The following is a 20,401-nucleotide window of genomic DNA, read 5'->3' on the forward strand; positions in this document are numbered from 1 at the left end:
ATATTTTTAAGTCTTTGCAAATTTTATTATTTATAATTAGTTTCCAATATTTTTAATAAATCCTTTTGTACATAATTTATAATAAAACTTCCAAAATTTGTTTCCATAGTATGCAATAAAAAATTATTCAAAATCATTCTTCAACTATTAGACTTTTCGGAAAGCTAAATACGGCTATTGTAAGTACTATAATTCTATTTTTTAATATAATATTTGTTACACATGTACTGAAATAAAGATGCATCTATTCACATAAATAATGTATTTTAATAGGACATTAATGTCCATTATTAATCAACTATTATTAATGGATGTCTTTAAATTATTGATTCAAGTGGATATATAGCAAGTCTATATGCATACATAATTTAAGTACGTCATAACACTTACGCAGCGTTTACTGTAATCCATTTTCAAAGATCCATTTGATGATATCGAAGAACGCCATGGTAACTACAGGACTAACAAATGATTCCTTTAGCTATGTCTTTCTACATGAGGATTTGATCGCAGTATTAAATTTAAATTCGTCGAGATGGTATGTAGAGACTAAATCAGTTTGCATACCGATTACGAAGATACAAACTTTACATTTAAAAAAGATTACATTTAAAAAAGAAATTTTAGTAATCATTTATATTGTTAAAATGTATATAATATAGGTTGTAGTTCATTATATAGACTATCATTCTCTATAAATTTTTGCTAATCATATTCGAAAATTCGATGATATATCAAGAGCAAAATGTGGAAAAGGCAATGGTTATTTCACGCCATAGACTATCAATCTTTAATGTATCCCTGTTTCACCATTTGTCGCATTTTTGGAATGTTTCCGTACAAAATCAACGCTTCGACCTTCGAATTTACAAAACCACACTACATTGTGTCAATCATGGTTGGCTGTTTTTGCTGTGTTCTTGTGTTAACAGTCATTTGCAATATTACGGACGTTATTTCAACACAAAACTTTGAAGAAATAATCAGAGGAATTTCAGGTACTACTTATTTCACGTTAAACAGTTTAATAATAATCATCACGTTTATCCTAAGCGGTCCGCAAATGCGCTTGCTACAGACTATATCAAAAATCTCTCAGGAACTGTCCTCGGAGTCGTATCAGAAACTGTCCAAATTAATCCACGCCAAAGACATTTTCGGTATAATCTTCTTAATCATACAAACATACAGATTTATTTATAAAGCACAACTATTTCAACTGGACTATTTCACCATCTTCATTGGAACGATCTCATTGTATCTCTACATGCTGACATTTGAGATAATTATGATATACATAAATTGTGTTTGTGTATTAAAAGCTTGTTTCAAAAATATTAATGACAATCTGGCATATATGCAGAGACTAATGGTAAATGATATAAAATTATGTATCCCCGGGTTGATCTGTCATACACAAAGAAATCAAACTTTACTATTAAAACTGAAGGCCCTAAAGAAGTGGCATCTGAAGATTAGCAACACAGTGCAAATGCTAAACACAATGTTCGGTTTGCAACTCCTTGGTACTATAGTTACATCCTTTATTAGCATTACTTTTGATATTTACTCTGACGTAGTGCGCTGGCAAGATGGAGTATTCATTAGTTTTGATATGCACTTTCCTCGCATATTTTCATCGTCAATAGCATATTATGTTGTAAAAATAACGCTACTTGTGTGGGCCTGTGAGACTGGCAAAAATCAAGCGCAAGAGATCAGCATCACAGTTCACGATCTACTTAATAATATCAATGATGAGCAGATAAAGAACGAGGTAAAGATGCGAAAAGGAGATTGTTTTATCTATCTATTATTTACTTTTTATACAGACACGATTTTACTATATTTATTGAAGGATAATTGTGATTAATTTGAATTGTAATTTACCCCTGCAACACGAAATATTGCAACAATATTTCAATAGTGCGCAATATTACAAAAATTACAGTAATATTGCCGTAATATTGAAATTATAATATTTTACTGGAAATATTGCAACAATATTGCAAAATAATGCAATTTTAACATTTTGTAGAAAATATTGCAATATATTATTACAATTCAATAAATAAGTACGCGGCCTCGCCACTAGAGGAATACGCTTCTCATAAGAAGAAAACGTCCAGAGGTCTTATAAAAAAGAATACGTAAATCGAGTTAGCGAGTCTCTAGAAATTCTTAACTTTTTTTTAGGCGTGTTCGGATTCTCACCCGTGTTTTCCGGGTGTCATGCCATCCTTGTTTCGGTAAATAACAAGGATGGAATAATACCTGGGTGGCAGTAGGAATCGGAACATAACCTTGGATGTACTTTATAGGCCGCCGAATATTTTTTTTATTATAACTTTATCATAGCTTTATCGTATGTATTTTGGAGGATAATGCTAAATAATATATGTTAGCAATTAATAGAACTAGAGTAATTATTGAAGTATTGCATAATGTTATAGCAGTATTTTATTTTTGCGGACATAGGAATATTGCTACAATATTGCAACTATGTTTTATGAGTTTTATTACAATCTTTCAAAATAATATTGCTGTAATATTGCTGCAATATTTCGTGTTGTAGGGGTAATTTCTTTATTCTTATATTTCATTATTTTGTGATTTTACGTTACAGTTGCAGCAGTTTTCTTTACAAATATTACATCGTAAAAATACATTTTCGGTAAAATGTTTGACTATAGATGCGAAGCTTCTTGCAACAGTAAGTAATCAACTATGTGTTATGAATATAAGAATATATAAATTTTTGTTTCACTTTTAGATAGTGGGAAATATTATCACGTATTTACTAATCATGATACAATTTTTAAACATGTCGCATTCTTGCGACAGAAAAACTGCGGTCAATATTACACAATTTAATTAAAAAGATACATAAAATGAGATAAAAATATTTTTAAATATATAAAATACTATTTTACCTTTAATAATAAGGTATAATTATAGAATGTTTTATGTTTTTATAGAAATTTTTCATTTATGTAACTAATTCAACTTATAAATGGATATATAGTATGTAACAGTATGTAATAGATTTACATAAAAAAATTTTATTCTTTTTTAGACTAAATTTAATTACGTTTAAGATCAAAATAATTTCGGCACGCCGTTTGCATGCAAAATTAGATAATATGTATTTACAGAAATAAAAAACTAAGCTTAAGTAAATATTTTTTTAAACAATTTCAAATAAAAATTTACTAAATATGAACGTATATATTTGATACGAGAATCATTAATTTGATTTAAGTCATCATTTTCTTTTACTAAATAAATGTTTACTTGGAATTATTCAAAGCAATATTTACTCAGATTTAACAAATTTTCCGTGTTTTGGTGATATGATGCGACTCACACCGTGTAGACTTTTGTTACTTACAAGGAGAGACTCACATATGAATTTCACTGATTTTCATCAACTTTTGCGAGATTATTTTGGGATCTCAAAAAATAATCCCTGTAAAGCAGTAAATTATACCTTCGCGTATTTTTCGAAAAAATCGTGATTTTAGGTCACGACGACGGATTGTTGAATTTATAAATAAATTTCAAGCTTGTGTGTGTGTGTGTGTGTGTGTGTGTGTGTGTGTGTGAATTTCGATATAGGCTCCACCGAATAAATTCAAATAAATTAATAACAAGGCTAAGGAGCTAAGCCAATTGTTAATGCTTACACGTGTCTTTACAAAAGTAAAAATAAAAATAAATAGTATTCAATAGTATCCAATAAAAAAATTATTCACATCATTCTTCAATTATTAGATTTTTCGCAAAGCTAAATACGGCTCTTGTAATTATAATTTTATTTTTCAATACAACATTTGTTACACATATACTGAAATAAAAATGCCATTCTTTCTTTTAATAATGTATTTTAATAGAAATTTAATATTCATTATTAATATCTATTATTAATGGATGTCTTTGAGTCATTGATTCAAGTGGATATGGCAAGTCTGTACTTTGTATATCATACCACTTACGCAGCGTTTGCTGCAATCCATCTTCGGAGATATAACTGCTGATATCGAAGAACGCCATGGTTACTTCACGACTAACAAATAATTCTTTTAACTATGTCTTTCTACACCACGCAGCGTTTGATCGCAGTTTTAAACTTAAATTCGTCGAGAGAGTACGTACAGACTAAATCAGTTTACATACTTGTTACGAACATACAAACTTGAAGATTACATTTAGAAAAGAAACTTTAGTAATCATGTTTACATTGTTTTAGTGTATATAATATAAGCTGTGGTTCATGATATGGACTGTTAATCTCTTTAAATTTTTGCTAATCATATTCAAAAATCCGACGACACATCAAGAGCAAAATGTGGAAAAAGCAACGGTTGTTTCACGCCATGGACTTTCAATCCTTAATGTATCCTTGTTTCACTTGGAGTCGCATTCTCGGACTATTTCCGTACAAGCTCAATGCTTCGACCTTCAAGATTTCAAAATCGTATTATATTCTGTCAACCGTCGTTATCTGCGTCTGTTGTATTATAAACTTTGCATTCATTTACAGTATTATTAAATCGAAAATAAATTTTGGAAAGGTAGTTGGAACATTCACGCTGTTATATACTACATTCTTACCAGTTTTATAGTGATCATCACGCATTTCCTGAGTGGTCCGCGAATACGCTTGTTACAGACAATAATGGAGGTCTCTTCGAAATTACCCTCGAAGACGTACCAAAAACTGTCCAGATTGATCCACGTTAAGGATATATTGAGTAATATCATCAGAATTGTGCAATTAGTCATAAAATTGCCTAAAGTAATAAAAGATCAAGACAATTTTTTCACTATTCTGATTCGGGTATCTACAATGTACTTCGCCCTGTTGGTGTTACAAATAATTATGTTGTACATAAACTATGTTTGTGTATTAAAAGCATGCTTTAAGAGAATTAACGACAATTTGGTACACATACAAAAGTTTGTGATGAAAGATATAAAGCCACATGCCTCCAATGTGATAATGCATACACAGAGAAATCAATTTTTGCTGCAAGAACTCGGAACTTTGAAGAAGCAACATTTAACGATTAGCGACGCAGTGAAAATGCTGAATATGATCTTTTGTCTACCACTCCTTGCTACTATAGTCATGTCCTTTTTTATTGTCACTTTTGAGTTGTATCTATATGCAGTGCGTTGGCAAGATGGAATATTTATTGGAATGGATTGGCACTTTCTTGATGTGCTTCTAACATCCCTCATATACAATATTTTTAAAATAATACTAATTGTATGGGCCTGCGAGACGGGTAAAGATCAAGCCCAAAAAATCGGTACTACCATTCACGATTTACTTAATAGTACCAATGATGAGCAAATTAAATACGAGGTAGTAACTTAATAAAACGTTATCCACATATTTTTTAGAAATTACGTTGTATGCTAACACAATCTCTTTAAATATCAAATTTACTGTAGTATATATAACTGCGTTTTCAATTTTATATTTTCTTTCTTGTATTTAATTATTTTTTTTTAACTGTCATAACCTTTTTAACATTGCAGTTGCAACTGTTTTCTTTACAAATATTACATCGCAAAAATACATTTTCGTTGAAAGGATTGACAATAGATGCGACTCTCCTTGCAGCAGTAAGTAAAAAACTATTTGTTATAAATATTGAAATATATAAATTTTTGTTTTACTTTTAGATAGTGGGGAATATTACCACGTACTTACTAATCTTAATACAATTTTTAAACATGACGTATTCTTGCGACAGAAAGACAGCAGTTAACATTACATAATCTAATTAGAAATATATATAACGTAAGATAAAAATATATTTAAATATATAAAAAAATATGTTACGTTATTATTAATAAAATATGATATGTAATAGTCTTATATTTTTATAGAGGTTTTTCGTCAATAATGTTCGTATTTATAATCGATTCAAAAATTTCAATTGCACGTAACAGTCATTTTAATAAAAATTTAGGATCCTATTATAAATTGACCAATGCCCTAGGATCCTATTATAAATTTACTTAATGAATGATACCTAAAAGTTATGATTTACGTAGATATTACAATGCCTATGAGAACATATAATGATTGAAGGACAAATTGTAACAGTGAGCTATAATCCACATTTGAAAAAAGGGCTTTGAAACAAATACTAGGGCCATTCATACATTTTCGGCATCGCTCGTTCGGTTGTGGGTTGACTTATTATTGCAATAAAACCTATCAATTTAATGAATAGTATATTATAAAAATTGCATACCATATGCACTAATCTATTCCAAGAGTGATAAGTGCCAATCGAAGAACGCCATGGTTACTTTACGACTAACAAGTTTTTTTATTTCTATTTCTTTGCCGTGCGCATTTTCTCGCAGTTCCAAACTGAAATTTATAGAGTATAGATAAGACGCAAAAACTACATCAGATCATATACTTCTTATTAAGAGACTGACTTAAAAGAACACAGAAAAAAAAAACTTTCGCGATCGCATCTATTTTAATGCTAAAGTGCATATAAATAATAATGCTGTACATATGATTCAACTTGTTACGTTTCCCTATATTTTTTTCTAATCGTATTCGATTTGAAAGGCCAAGGATAATCACGAAATTCGAAATGCGGAAAAGATGGTGCTTGTGTAACGCAACGGACTTTAAATCTTTAATGTATCCCAATTTTATCTGTAGTCGCATTCTTGGACTATTTCCGTACAAGTTCAACGCTTTAACTTTCGAGGTTTCGAAACTGTACTATATCCTGTCAACCGTCGTTATCTGCGTATGTTGTATTATGAACTTTGCAATCATTTACAGTGTTATTAAATCAAAACTTGATTTTGGAGATGTAGTTTGGAATATTCACGCAGTTATGTACTATATTCTCACCAGTTTTACCGTGATAATCACGCATTTACTGAGTGGTCCAAGAATGCGTTTGCTACAGACAATATTGAAGATCTCTTCGAAATTACCCTCGAAATCGTACCAAAACCTGTCCAAATTGATTCATGTTAAGGATATATTGGGTACTATCATCAGAGTTGTACAATTCGGTAATCATTTAATTAAAGAACTGGAATTTGAAAACAATCTTTTCGCTATTCTGATTGGGTTACCTACAGCATACTTCGCCCTGCAGGCATTCCAAATAGTTATGTTATATGTAAACTGTGTTTGTGTATTAAAAGCATGTTTTAAGAGAATCAATGACGATCTGGTGCACATGCAAAGATTTGTAGTAGACGATATGAAACTATGTGTCTCCAATGTGATACGGTACACGCAGAGAAATCAACTTTTACTGATAGAACTCAGAATTTTGAAGAAGCAGCATCTTATGATTAGCGATGCAGTGCAAATGCTGAATATGATCTTCAGTCTACAACTTATTGTTGCTATAGTTATATCCTTTTTAATTATCACCTTTGAGTTGTATTTCTACGCAGTACGTTGGCAAAATGGAGTACTTTTCGGACTGGATTGGCACTTTCTTGATGTACTTCTACTATCCCTGGCATATAACAGTTTTCAAATAATACTAATTGTGTGGGCCTGCGAGACGAATAAGAATCAAGCTCAAAATATCGGTACTATCGTTCACGATTTACTTAATAGTACCAATGATGAGAAAATCAAATACGAGGTAGTTATATTATGATGTTATCTATTTTTATATTATATTATATTATATTATATATTTTTAATATATTTTACATTTTTTTTGTTATTATTTTAATTACTAACACAATCTTTTTATATATCGAATCTATTGAAGTATATAGTTGCGTTTTCCTATTTCATGTTTTTTTCTTGCATTTAATTATGTTTTTCTAATGTTTAACTATCATAATTTTTTAACATTGCAGTTGCAACTGTTTTCTTTACAATTATTACATCGTAAAAATACATTTTCGATGAAGGGTTTGACTATAGATGCGACGCTTCTTGTAGCAGTAAGAAATGAATTATTTGTTATAAATATTAAAATATCCATTATAGAAATTTTTGTTTTATTTTAGATAGTGGGGAATATTACCACGTACTTACTAATCTTGATACAATTTAGAAACATGTCGCATTCTTGCAACAGTGAAGCAGCAATTAGTGTTACACAATCTAATTAGAAGTATATATAAAGAAGTGATATAAAAATGCGTTTAAATATATGAAATACACTGTTTTGTCATAAATAAAATATGATATGCAATATTTATATTTTTATAAAGATTTTTCGTTAATGTGTTATGTTCGTATATGTAGTCGATTCAAAAACTTGAATAGATGGCTCTATTAGTACGTAATAATCATTTTAGCAAAAATTTAGTATCCTATTATAAATTGATCAGTACTAATGTGGACGATATTTTAAAGTTATTATTTATGTGGATATTGCAATGTCTTTCTATGAGCACACATAATGATTGAAGAACTTACTAACAGTGATGCAAACCAACATTTAAAAGAAACCTTGGAAAGAAATAGCAGGTCATACGTGCATTTTAAATATTACACGTTCGGTTGTGGATTAGCCAGCCCATTAATGCAATGAGCCTTTGAGCTTATTGAGTCATATGTTATAAAAATTACATATTATTTGTATTAATCTATCCCAAGAGTGATAAATGTCGATCGAAGAAGCCATAGGTATTTCACGATTATCAAACGGTTTTTTTAGTTTTATTTCTTTGGTGTATACAGTATTTGCTATACAGTTTCAAATTTAAATTCATCGAGTATAGATAAAATGCAAAAATTGTAAGTACATTTTTACATACGTAAAAATTTTAGTACATGTATTTCTTATCAAAAGACCGACTTAAAAATTAGAAAAAGCAATTTCCATAATCATATCCATTTTAATGCTTAAGTATATATGATTAATAATGCTGTGTATCTCATTCAAATGGTTACGTTATTCTATAAATTTTTCTAATTGTGTTCGATTCAAATAGTCAAGGACAATCGCGAAAAACAAAATGTGGAATAGATGATGCTTGTGTAATGCAATGGACTTTCTTTAAATGTATCCCAGTTTCCCTTGGAGTTGCATTCTAATACTATTTTCAAACAAGCTCAATACTTCGACTTTCGATGTTTCGAAACCGTACTATATTCTGTCAACAATAGTTATCTGCGTGTGTGGTTTTATGAACTTTGAACTCATTTACAGTATTATTAAATCAAAAATAGATTTTGGAGATGTAGTTTGGAACATTCACGCTGAAATATCTACTACATTCTTATCGGTTTTGTAGTGATCATTACGCATTACCTGAGTGATCCGCGAATACGCTTGCTGCAGTCAATAATGGAGGTCTCTTCGAAATTACCCTCGAAATCGTACCAAAAACTGTCCAGATTGATCCACGTTAAGGATATATTGAGTAATATCATTAGAATTGTGCAATTAGTCATAAAATTCTCTAAAGTAATAAAAGATCAAGACAATTTTTTCAATATTCTGATTGGGGTATCTACAATGTACTTCGCCCTGTTGGTGTTACAAATAATTATGTTGTACGTAAACAATGTTTGTGTATTAAAAGCATGCTTTAAGAGGATTAATGACAATCTGGTGTACATACGAAAGTTTATAATGAAAGATATGAAGTCACGTGTCTCCATTATGATAATGCGTACACAGAAATATCAATTGCTGAAAGAACTCGGAATTTTGAAGAAGCAGCATCTAACGATTAGCGGCGCTGTGAAAGTGCCGAATATGATCTTTTTTCTATCATTCCTTGCTACTACAGTCATGTCCTTTTTTATTGTCATTTTTGAGTTGTATCTCTATGCAGTTGGCAAAATTGAGAATTTATTAGAATGGATTGACACTTTCTTGATGTGATTCTAACATCCCTCATATATAACGTTTTTAAAGTAATACTAATTGTATGGGTTTGCGAGACGGGTAAGAATCAAGCCCAAAAATATCGGTACTACCATTCACGATTTATTTAATAGTACCAATGATGAGCAAGTTAAATACTAGATAGTAACTTTACAACGTTATCTACATATTTTTTCGAAATTACGTGTTGTATGCTAACACAATCTCTTTAAACATCAAATTTACTGTAGTATATAACTGCGTTTTTCAATTTCATATTTTTTTTCTTGTATTTAATTACTTTTTTCTAACATTTAACTGTTATAACTTTTAACATTGCAGTTGCAACTGTTTTCTTTACAAATATTACATCGCAAAAATACATTTTCGTTGAAAGGTTTGACAATAGATGCGATTCTCCTTGCAGCAGTAAATAAGAAACTATTTGTTATAAATATTGAAATATATAAATTTTTGTTTTACTTTTAGATAGTGGAGAATATTACCACGTACTTACTAATTGTAATACAATTTTTAAACATGATGTATTTTTGCGACAGGAAGACAGCAGTCAGTGTTACAAAATGTAATTAGAAGTATATATAAAGTAAGATAAAAATATATTTAAATAAATAAAAAACTCTGTTTTGTCATTATTAATAAAATATGATAATATGCAATTGTCTTATATTTTTATAGAAGTTTTTCGTCAATAATGTTTGTATTTGTAATCGATTCAAAAATTTCAATTGCACGTAATAACAGTCATTTTAATAAAAATTTAGAATCCTATTATAAATTGACTAATACCCTAGGATCCTATTATAGATTTACCTAATGTATGATACCTAAAAATTATGATTTACGTAGATATTACAGTGTCTACTAGCGCATATAATGATTGAAGGACAAATTGTAACAGTGAGTTATAACCCACATTTGAAAAAAGGATTTTGAAACAAATACTAGGGCCATTCTTACATTTTCGGCATCACTCGTTCGGTTGTGTATAGGATCATTATTGCAATAAAACCTATCAGTTTATTGAATAGTGTATATTATAAAAATTACATATCATTTGTACTAATCTATTCCAAGAGTGATAAGTACCGATCGAAGGACGCCATGGTTACTTTATGACTAACAAGTTTTTTAGTTCTGTTTCTTTGCCGTGCGCATTGTCTCGCAGTTCCAAACTGAAATTTATCGAGTATAGATAAGACGTAAAAACTATATCAGATCATATACTTCTTATTAAGAGACCAACTAAAAGAATAGAAAAAAAAACTTTCGCAATCGCATCTATTTTAATGCTAAAGTGCATGTAAATAATAACGCTGAATATCTGATTCAAATTGTTACGTTCTCCTATAAACTTTTCTAATCGTGTACGATTTGAAAGGCCAAGGATAATCGCGAAACTCAAAATGCGGAAAAGATGGTGCTTTTGTAACGCAACGGACTTTCAATCTCTAATGTATCCCAGTTTTATCTGGAGTCGCATTCTCGGACTATTTCCATACAAGTTCAACGCTTTAACTTTCGAGGTTTCGAAATTGTACTACATTCTGTCAACCATCGTTATCTGCGTATGTTGTATTATGAACTTTGCATTCCTTTTCAATGTTACAAAATCAAAACTAAATTTTGGAGATATAATTTGGAATATTCACTCGGTTATGTACTATATTCTCACCAGTTTTACCGTGATAATCACGCATTTCCTGTGTGGTCCAAGAATGCGCTTACTACAGACAATATTGAAGATCTCTTCGATATTACCCCCGAAATCGTACCAAAAACTGTCCAGATTGATTCACGTTAAGGATATATTGGGTAATATCATGAGAGTTGTGCAATACAGCATTCATTTCTTTAAAGTACTGGAGTTTGAAAACAATTTTATTGCTATTTTGATTGCGGTACCTGCAACATACTTCGCCCTGTTAACATTACAAATAATTATGTTGTACATAAACTATGTTTGTGTATTAAAAGCATGCTTTAAGAGAATTAATGACAATCTGGTGTACATACAAAAATTTGTAATGAAAGATATGAAGCCACATGCCTGCAATGTGATATTGCATACACAGAGGAATCAATTTTTGCTGGAAGAACTCGGAACTTTGAAGAAGCAACATCTAACGATTAGCGACGCAGTGCAAATGCTCAATATGATCTTCGGCCTGCAACTTCTTGCTAGCATAATCACGTCTTCCGTAATGGTCACCTTTGATTTGTACTTCTATGCAGTGCGTTGGCAAAATGGAGTATTTTTGGGATTGGATTCGCAATTTCTTGATGTGCTTGTAACATCCCTGATATATAACATTTTTAAAATAACACTAATTGCGTGGGCCTGCGAGACGGGTAAGAATGAAGCCCAAAAAATCGGTACTACCATTCACGATTTACTTAACTGTACCAATGATAAGGAAATCAAATGTGAGGTAACGATATAACTTTATCTATATATATTTATGAAATTATATTGTACGCTAACGCAATCTTTTTATTCATTATAAATCTACTGAAGTATTGTTACATTTTTTTAATTCATGTTTTCTTCCTTGTGCTTAATTTGATTGCTTTCTAAACATTGCAGTTGCAACTGTTTTCTTTACAAATATTACACCGTAAAAATACATTTTCAGTGAAAGTTTTCACTATAGATGCGAAGCTTCTTGCAGCAGTAAGTTATCAATTATTTGTTACAAATATTAAAATATGCACTATATACAAATTTTTTGCTTGTAGATAGTGGGGAATATTACCACGTACTTACTAATCTTAATACAATTTTTATACATGTCGCATTCTTGTGATAGATAAACAACTGTCAATATTACACAATCTTGTTACAAGGATACATAAAGGAAGACAAAAATATTCTTAAATTTTCGAATTACTGTGCTTTATCTTTGTTGATAAGTTATAATTATTGTTAATGTTTTATATTTAAAAAAATTCTTCGTTTATGTTATCGATTCAACTTATGAGTGGATATACAGTATGTAATAGTTCGTAATAGTTTTACGTAAATAAAATTTTATTATTTTTGAGACTAAATTTTGTTGTATTTAAGATTAAACATTATTTCAGTACATAGTTTGCAGAATTAGATATGTATATAAAATTCATACCAAAATATTTAAACATTAATTGTTAAGATCCAACTCTTACTGTGTAGAGCTGTTATTTTTGTTACTTACACAGATAGACTTACATATGTATTTCACGGGTTTTAATTAGCTTTTGTGTGATTATTCTGACATCAAAAATAATCCTTATAAAGCAGTAGATTACAGCTTCGCGTTTTTATTTCGAGAAAATTGTGATTTCAGGTCACGACGACAGATGGCTTAATTTGATAATTTTTTATGAAACTTTAAAATTTGTTTCCATAGAATATTTAATGAAAAATTATTTAAATCATTCTTGAAATATTAGCTTTTCGCAAAGCTAAATATGACTCTTGTATATAATATGTAGTTATAATTCTGTTTTTCAATACAACATTTGTTACACTGAAATAAAGATGCCACTCTTTCTCTTAATATAAGCAATGTATTTTAATAAAACTTTATTGCCCATCATTAACCAATTATTTTTAGTAGATGTCTTTAAGTTATTGATTCAAGTAGATATGGCAAGTCTAGACTTTGTATCTCATACAAATACATCAAGCACATATCATTTAAGTATGTTATAACACTTTCGCAGCGTTTGCTGCAATACATCTTCGGAGATCTAATTGCTGATATCGAAGAATGCCATGGTTACTTCACGACTAACAAATAATTCCTTTAGCTTTTATATTGTTCTACATGACGCAGCGTTTATTATCAGTTTTAAACTCAAATTCGTCGAGATAGTACGTAAAGACTAAATCAGCTTACATACCACTTATGAACATACAAACTTAAAGATTACATTTAAGAAAGAAATTTTAGTAAATATGTCTATATTGTTTTAGTGTATATAATATAAGCTGTGATTCATGATATAGACTGTTATTCTTTATACATTTTTGCTAATCGTATTCGAATATCCAACGATACATCAAAAGTAAAATGTGGAAAAGGCAATGGTTGTTTCACGCTATAGATTTTCAATCCCTAATGTATCCCTGCTTCACTATTTGCCGCATTTGTGGAATGTTTCCGTACAAGATGAACGCTTCGACTTTCGAATTTTCAAAACTATACTACATCGTGTCAACCATGGTTATTTGTGTTTGCTGTGTTGTTAAGTTAATACTTATTTACCATACTGTGATCTCTATTTCAATACAAAATTTTGAAGAATTAATCACAGGAATTTCAAATGTCAATTATTTAGTGTTAAACATTTTTATAATAATCATGACGCAAGTCTTAAACGGTTCGCAAATGCGCTTGCTACAGACTGTGTCAGAAATCTCTCAGGAACTTTCCTCGGAGTCATACCAGAAAACGTCCAGATTAATTCACGCCAAAGACATTTTCGGTACAATCCTTTTTTTCTTGCAAGAATGTATTTATCTTTATAACACAAAAGTATTTAAACTGAACAGTTTAACCATCTTGATTAAAGTGTTATCAATGTATTTCTACATACTAATATTTGAGATACTTATGTTGTATGTAAATTGTGTTTGTGTATTAAAAGCCTGTTTCAAAAGTATTAATGACAATTTGGCCCATATGCAGAGATTAATGGTAAATGATATAAAATTGTGTGTTCCTGGATTGATTTGTCATATACAAAGAAATCAAATTTTATTATTAAAACTTAAGGCCCTAAAAAAGTGGCATTTGAGGGTTAGTGACACAGTGCAAATGCTGAACACAATCTTCGGTTTGCAACTCCTTGCTATTATAGTTATGGCCTTTACTAATGTCACTTTTGATATTTACTCTGATGTAGTGCGCTGGCAAGATGGATTTATTAGTTTTGATATGCATTTTTTTCACATGTTTTACTCACCAATACCATATTACGTTATAAAAATGGCGCTACTTGTGTGGGCCTGTGAGACTGGCAAGAACCAAGCGCAAGAGATCAGCACTACAGTTCACGATCTACTTAACAATATCAAAGATGAGCAGATAAAGAATGAGGTAAAGATAAGGAAAAGAGATTGTTTTATCTATAAATTATTTATTTTTTATACCGACACGATTTTATTAAATTTATTGAAGTATAATTGTAATGAATTATAATTCTAATTTAACTTCTTTATTCATATATTTAATTATTTTGCATCCTAACGTTACAGTTGCAGCTGTTTTCTTTACAAATATTACATCATAAAAATACATTTTTGGCAAAAGGTTTTACTATAGATACGGCGCTTCTTACAGCAGTAAGTTATCATTTATTTATTTTAATTATTGAAATATCTATTATTTATATTTATCGTTTAATGTTCAGATAATGGGTAAAATTACTACGTATCTAATAATCACGATACAATTTTTAAACATGTCGCATTCTTGCGACAGAGAAACAGCAGTCAATGTTAACCAATCTAATTACAGAGATACATAAAGTGAGGTGAAAGTGTTTTTAAATATATAACGTATTGTTTTGTTAATAAAATATAATATGCAATGTCTTATATATTTATAGAAATTTTTCGTCAATAATGTATTACATTCGTACATGTAATTGTTTAAAAAACAATAAGAATCTTATTAGACCGTACATGTGAGAACACAATTAATAAGAAATAGCAATTAAACGTCCATAATAATCGAAACTTGATCTTCAATGCTTAAATAATTCAATGTGAATTATATATATACTACACATCTACGTACATACATATACCATATTTATGGTCATTTGGATTGCGCGCCGAAAATTTTAGAGGACTTAAAAACTGCTAAATACTAAATTTTACAATTAAATTTTGATGCTTAAAAGATATCTATTAAAGATATCATAATATGTTCAAAATCATAGATTCAAAAGCAAAAAAATATGTGGATCTACAATACGTAAGTCATTTTAATAAAAATTGCAGTGTCTATATTTCATATCAGCACGTACAATGATGAATGAAGGGCTTACTGTAACAATGAATTAATCCACATTTAAAAAAAGGATCTTATTTGAGACAAATAGTAGGGCCTGCTATTCATACATTTCCAGTAACGCACGTCCAGTTGTAGATTAGCCCATTATTGCAATAAGTTTTCTAGTTTATTGAGTTATATGTTGTAAGAATTACATATTATTTGTATTAATCTATCCCAAGAGTGGTAAATGCCGATCGAAAACGCCATGGTTACTTTACGGCTAACAAATGGTTTCTTTAGTTTTGTTTTTTTGCTGCACGCAGTATTTGCTCGCAGTTCCAAACATAAATTTATCGAGTATAGATCAAACGCAAAAACCATATCGATTTATTCTTCTCTGGAAGAGACCAACTTAAAACTTATACTAAAAAAAAAAAACATTCGCATTCGCATCTATTTCAATGCTAAAGTGCATATGATTAATAATACTGTATATCTGATATAAAATCTTATGATCTTTTATAAATTTTTATAATCGTGTTAGATTCGAAATGTTAAGGATAATCGCGAAAATCAAAATGCGAAAAAGATGGCGGTTGTGTTACGCAACGGACTTTTATTCTTTAATGTACCCCTGTTTCATCTGTAGTCGCATTCTGGGAATATTTCCGTGCAAGCTCAACATTTCGACTTTCGAGGTTTCAAAACTGTACTACATCCTGTCAACCATTGTTATCTGCGTTTTGTGTGTTATGAACCTTGCAATCGTTGAATATGTTATTAAATCAAAACTAAATTATGGAAATCTTGTTTGGATTATTCACGCTGTTATATACTATGGTTTCACCAGTTTTATAGTGATCATCACACATTTCCTGAGTGGTCCGCGATTGCGCTTGCTACAGACAATAATGGAGGTCTCTTCGAAATTACCCTCGAAATCGTATCAAAAACTGTCCAGATTGATACACATTAAGGATATATTGGGTAATATCATCAGAGTTGTGCAACTAATCATAACTTTGTCTAAAGTACTGGAGTTAGAAGACAATTTTTTCGCTATCTTGAATGGAATAATTACAATATATTTTGGCTTGTTGGTATTACAAATAATTATGTTGTATATAAACTGTGTTTGTGTATTAAAAGCATGTTTTAAGAACATCAATGATAATCTGGTTCACATTCAAAAGATTGTAATAAATGATATGAAGTCACGTGTCTCCAATGTGATATGTCACACGCAAAGAAATAATTTTTTGCTGATAGAACTTAGAATTTTGAAAAAGAAACATCTAATGACTAGCAACGCGGTACAAATGCTGAATATAATCTTCAATCTGCAACTCCTTGCTGCTATAGTCATGTCCTTTTTAATTGTCACCTTTGAGTTGTATTTCTACGCAGTACGTTGGCAAAATGGAGTACTTATCGGACTGGATTGGCACTTTCTTGATGTGCTTGTAACATCCGTGACATATAACATTTTTCAAATAATACTAATTGTATGGGCCTGCGAGACGGGTAAGAATCAAGCCCGAAATATCGGTACTACCGTTCACGATTTACTTAATAGTACCAATAATGAGAAAATCAAATACGAGGTAGTTACATTTTGACGTTATCTATTTTTATATTATATTATATATATTTTTAATATATTGTATATTTTTTGTAATTATGTTAATTACTAACACAATCTTTTTATACATTAAATCTATCGAAGTATATATAGTTGCGTTTTTTAATTACATGTTTTTTTCTTGCATTTAATCATTTTTTCTAACGTTTAACTACCATAACTTTCAAACATTGCAGTTGCAACTGTTTTCTTTACAATTATTACACCGTAAAAATACATTTTCGATGAAAGGTTTGACTATAGATGCGACGCTTCTTGCAGCAGTAAGTAATCAATTATTTGTTATAAAATATAAAAGTATCTATATTATAGAAACTTTTGTTTTACTTTAGATAGTGGGGAATATTACCACGTACTTACTAATCTTGATACAATTTTCAAATATGTCGCATTCTTGCGACAGAGAAGCAGCAATTAGTGTTACACAATCTAATTAGAAGTATACATAAAGTAATATAAAGAAGTCTTTAAATATATGAAATAATCTGTTTTGTCAATGTTAATAAAATATAATATGCAATGTTTTATATTTTTATAGAGATTTTTCGTTAATGTATTATGTTCGTATACGTAGTCGATTCAATAACTTCAATAGATGGCTCTACAATATATGTAATAATCATTTTTGTAAAAATTTAGTATCCTATTATAAATTGATCAGTACTAATGGACGATATCTTAAAGTTATTATTTATATGTGGATATTGCAATATCTTTCTATGAGCACACATAATTACCATAATAACCATTTTGCAAGCTACTTTTTGTCTATTGTATTTATATTTTTGTTAACTGTATTCTATTGTACACATGTCATGTCTATTATTCGGTTAATATGTAGTCTTTTCATATAGCTTTGCAATAAACTAAATTATATTAAATTAAATTAAATAATGATTGAAGGGCTTACTAACAGTGATGCAAACCAACATTTAAAAGAAACCTTTGAGACAAATACCTGGTCTCTCTCTCATACATGCATTTTCAATATCACACGTTCGATTGTGCGTTAGCTCATTAATACGATGAGCCTTTGCGTTTGTTGAGTCATATGTTATAAAAATTACATATCATTTGTATTAATCTATCCCAAGAGTGATAAGTGTCGATCGCAGAACGCCATGGGTACTTCACGATCAACAAACGGTTTTGTTTCTTTGCTGTACACAGTATTTGCTCGCAGTTTCAAATCTAAATTCATCGAGTATAGATAAGATACGAAAACCGTATTAGTGTATGTACTTCTTATTAAAAGATTGACTTAAAAATTACACTTAGAAAAAGAAATTTCCCTAATCACATCCATTTTAATGCTAAAGTATATATAATTATAATAATGCTGTATATTTGATTAAAATTGTTACGTTCTGCTATAAATTTTTCTAATTGTGTTCGATTCGAAAGATCAAGGACAATCGCGAAAAACAAAATGCGGAGAAGATGGTGCTTGTGTAATTCAATGGACTTTCAATCTTTAATGTATCCCAGTTTCACTTGGAGTCGCATTCTCGGACTATTTCCGTATAAGCTTAATGCTTCGACTTTCGAGATTTCGAAACCGTACTATATTGTGTCAACAGTAATTATCTGCGTGTGTGGTGTTATGAACTTTGCACTCATTTACAGTATTATTAAATCAAAAATAGATTTTGGAGATGTAGTTTGGAATATTCACGCTGTTATATACCATTTTCTCACCAGTTTTATAGTGATCATCACGCATTTCTTGAGTAGTCCGCGAATGCGCTTGCTACAGACAATAATGGAGGTCTCTTCGAAATTACCCTCGAAGTCGTATCAAAAACTGTCCAGATTGATCCATGTTAAGGATATATTGAATAATGTTATCAGAATTGTACAATTAGTCATAAAAATGTCTAAAGTACTGAATAATCGAGACAGTTTTTTCGCTATTCTGTTTGGGATATTTACAATTTACTTCGCCCTGTTGGTGTTACAAATAATTACGTTGTACATAAATTATGTTTGTGTATTAAAAGCATGCTTTAAGAGAATCAATGACAATCTGCTGCACATACAAAAGTTTGTAATAAACGATTTGAAGCCAGGTGCCTCCAATGTGATACGGCACACGCAGAGGAATCAATTTTTGCTGATAGAACTGAGAGTTTTGAAGAAGCAACATCTAATGATTAGCGACGCAGTGCAAATGCTGAATATGATCTTCAGTCTACAACTCCTTGCTGCTATAGTCGTGTCCTTTTTAATTCTCACCTTTGATTTGTACTTCTTTGCATTTGGTTGGCAAAATAGAGTATTTATTGGAATGGATTGGCACTTTCTTGATGTATTTCTGACATCCCTGACATATAACATTTTTCAAATAATACTAATTGTGTGGGTCTGCGAGACGGGTAAGAATCAAGTCCAAGAAATCGGTACTACCATTCACGGTTTACTTAACAGTACCAATGATGAGAAAATCAAAAGTGAGGTAACGTTATAACTTTATGTATATATATTTTTGGAATTATGTTGTATGCTAATGCAATCTTTCTAAATATTAAATTTACTGAAGTATAGTTACATTTCTTAATTTCATATTTTTATCTTTATATTTAATTATTTTGCTCTTTAACATTGCAGTTGCAACTGTTTTCTTTACAAGTATTGCACCGTAAAAATACATTTTCTGTGAAAGGTTTGACTATAGATGCGACACTTCTTACAGCAGTAAGTAATCAGTTATTTGTTATAATATTAGAACATATTATGTACATTTTTTGTTTTACTTTTAGCTAGTGGGAAATATTACCACGTATTTCTTAATCTTGATACAATTTTTAAACATTTCGAATTCGTGCGATAAAAGAACAATGATCAATATTACAGAATCCAATTAATAAGATACATAAAATAAGATAAAAATTATAGAAATTAAAGCC

The 20,401-nt window shown here is 30.0% G+C and overlaps 7 protein-coding genes across 7 annotated transcripts; all 7 read left to right on the forward strand.

Annotated features, from left to right (window-relative positions):
* Positions 1–1,369: 1,369 nt before the first annotated feature.
* Positions 1,370–2,878, forward strand: LOC108765529 (putative gustatory receptor 28b). The gene is made up of 3 exons (XM_018514290.1): positions 1,370–1,777; positions 2,627–2,713; positions 2,774–2,878. Exons 1-3 carry the CDS (start codon positions 1,370–1,372, stop codon positions 2,876–2,878), a joined length of 600 nt encoding a protein of 199 aa, XP_018369792.1.
* A 1,800-nt stretch (positions 2,879–4,678) lies between these two features.
* Positions 4,679–5,790, forward strand: LOC108765530 (putative gustatory receptor 28b). Its single transcript, XM_018514291.1, has 3 exons — positions 4,679–5,371; positions 5,548–5,634; positions 5,695–5,790. Exons 1-3 carry the CDS (start codon positions 4,679–4,681, stop codon positions 5,788–5,790), a joined length of 876 nt encoding a protein of 291 aa, XP_018369793.1.
* Positions 5,791–6,629: 839 nt separating this feature from the next.
* LOC108765531 (uncharacterized) lies at positions 6,630–8,136 on the forward strand. The gene is made up of 3 exons (XM_018514293.1): positions 6,630–7,655; positions 7,879–7,965; positions 8,032–8,136. Exons 1-3 carry the CDS (start codon positions 6,630–6,632, stop codon positions 8,134–8,136), a joined length of 1,218 nt encoding a protein of 405 aa, XP_018369795.1.
* Positions 8,137–11,584: 3,448 nt separating this feature from the next.
* LOC108765532 (putative gustatory receptor 28b) lies at positions 11,585–12,680 on the forward strand. The gene is made up of 3 exons (XM_018514294.1): positions 11,585–12,298; positions 12,454–12,540; positions 12,606–12,680. The coding sequence occupies exons 1-3, from the start codon at positions 11,585–11,587 to the stop codon at positions 12,678–12,680; spliced, it is 876 nt and encodes a 291-aa protein (XP_018369796.1).
* A 1,865-nt stretch (positions 12,681–14,545) lies between these two features.
* LOC108765533 (putative gustatory receptor 28b) lies at positions 14,546–15,380 on the forward strand. The gene is made up of 3 exons (XM_018514295.1): positions 14,546–14,950; positions 15,109–15,195; positions 15,264–15,380. Exons 1-3 carry the CDS (start codon positions 14,546–14,548, stop codon positions 15,378–15,380), a joined length of 609 nt encoding a protein of 202 aa, XP_018369797.1.
* Positions 15,381–16,764: 1,384 nt separating this feature from the next.
* LOC108765534 (putative gustatory receptor 28b) lies at positions 16,765–17,932 on the forward strand. Its single transcript, XM_018514297.1, has 4 exons — positions 16,765–16,840; positions 17,003–17,457; positions 17,672–17,758; positions 17,828–17,932. Exons 1-4 carry the CDS (start codon positions 16,765–16,767, stop codon positions 17,930–17,932), a joined length of 723 nt encoding a protein of 240 aa, XP_018369799.1.
* Positions 17,933–18,924: 992 nt separating this feature from the next.
* LOC108765535 (putative gustatory receptor 28b) lies at positions 18,925–20,359 on the forward strand. Its single transcript, XM_018514298.1, has 3 exons — positions 18,925–19,950; positions 20,103–20,189; positions 20,255–20,359. The coding sequence occupies exons 1-3, from the start codon at positions 18,925–18,927 to the stop codon at positions 20,357–20,359; spliced, it is 1,218 nt and encodes a 405-aa protein (XP_018369800.1).
* Positions 20,360–20,401: the final 42 nt, after the last annotated feature.

Source organism: Trachymyrmex cornetzi, unplaced genomic scaffold (assembly GCF_001594075.2).
Source record: "Trachymyrmex cornetzi isolate Tcor2-1 unplaced genomic scaffold, Tcor1.1 scaffold5, whole genome shotgun sequence".
Taxonomy (NCBI): Eukaryota; Metazoa; Arthropoda; class Insecta; order Hymenoptera; family Formicidae; genus Trachymyrmex; species Trachymyrmex cornetzi.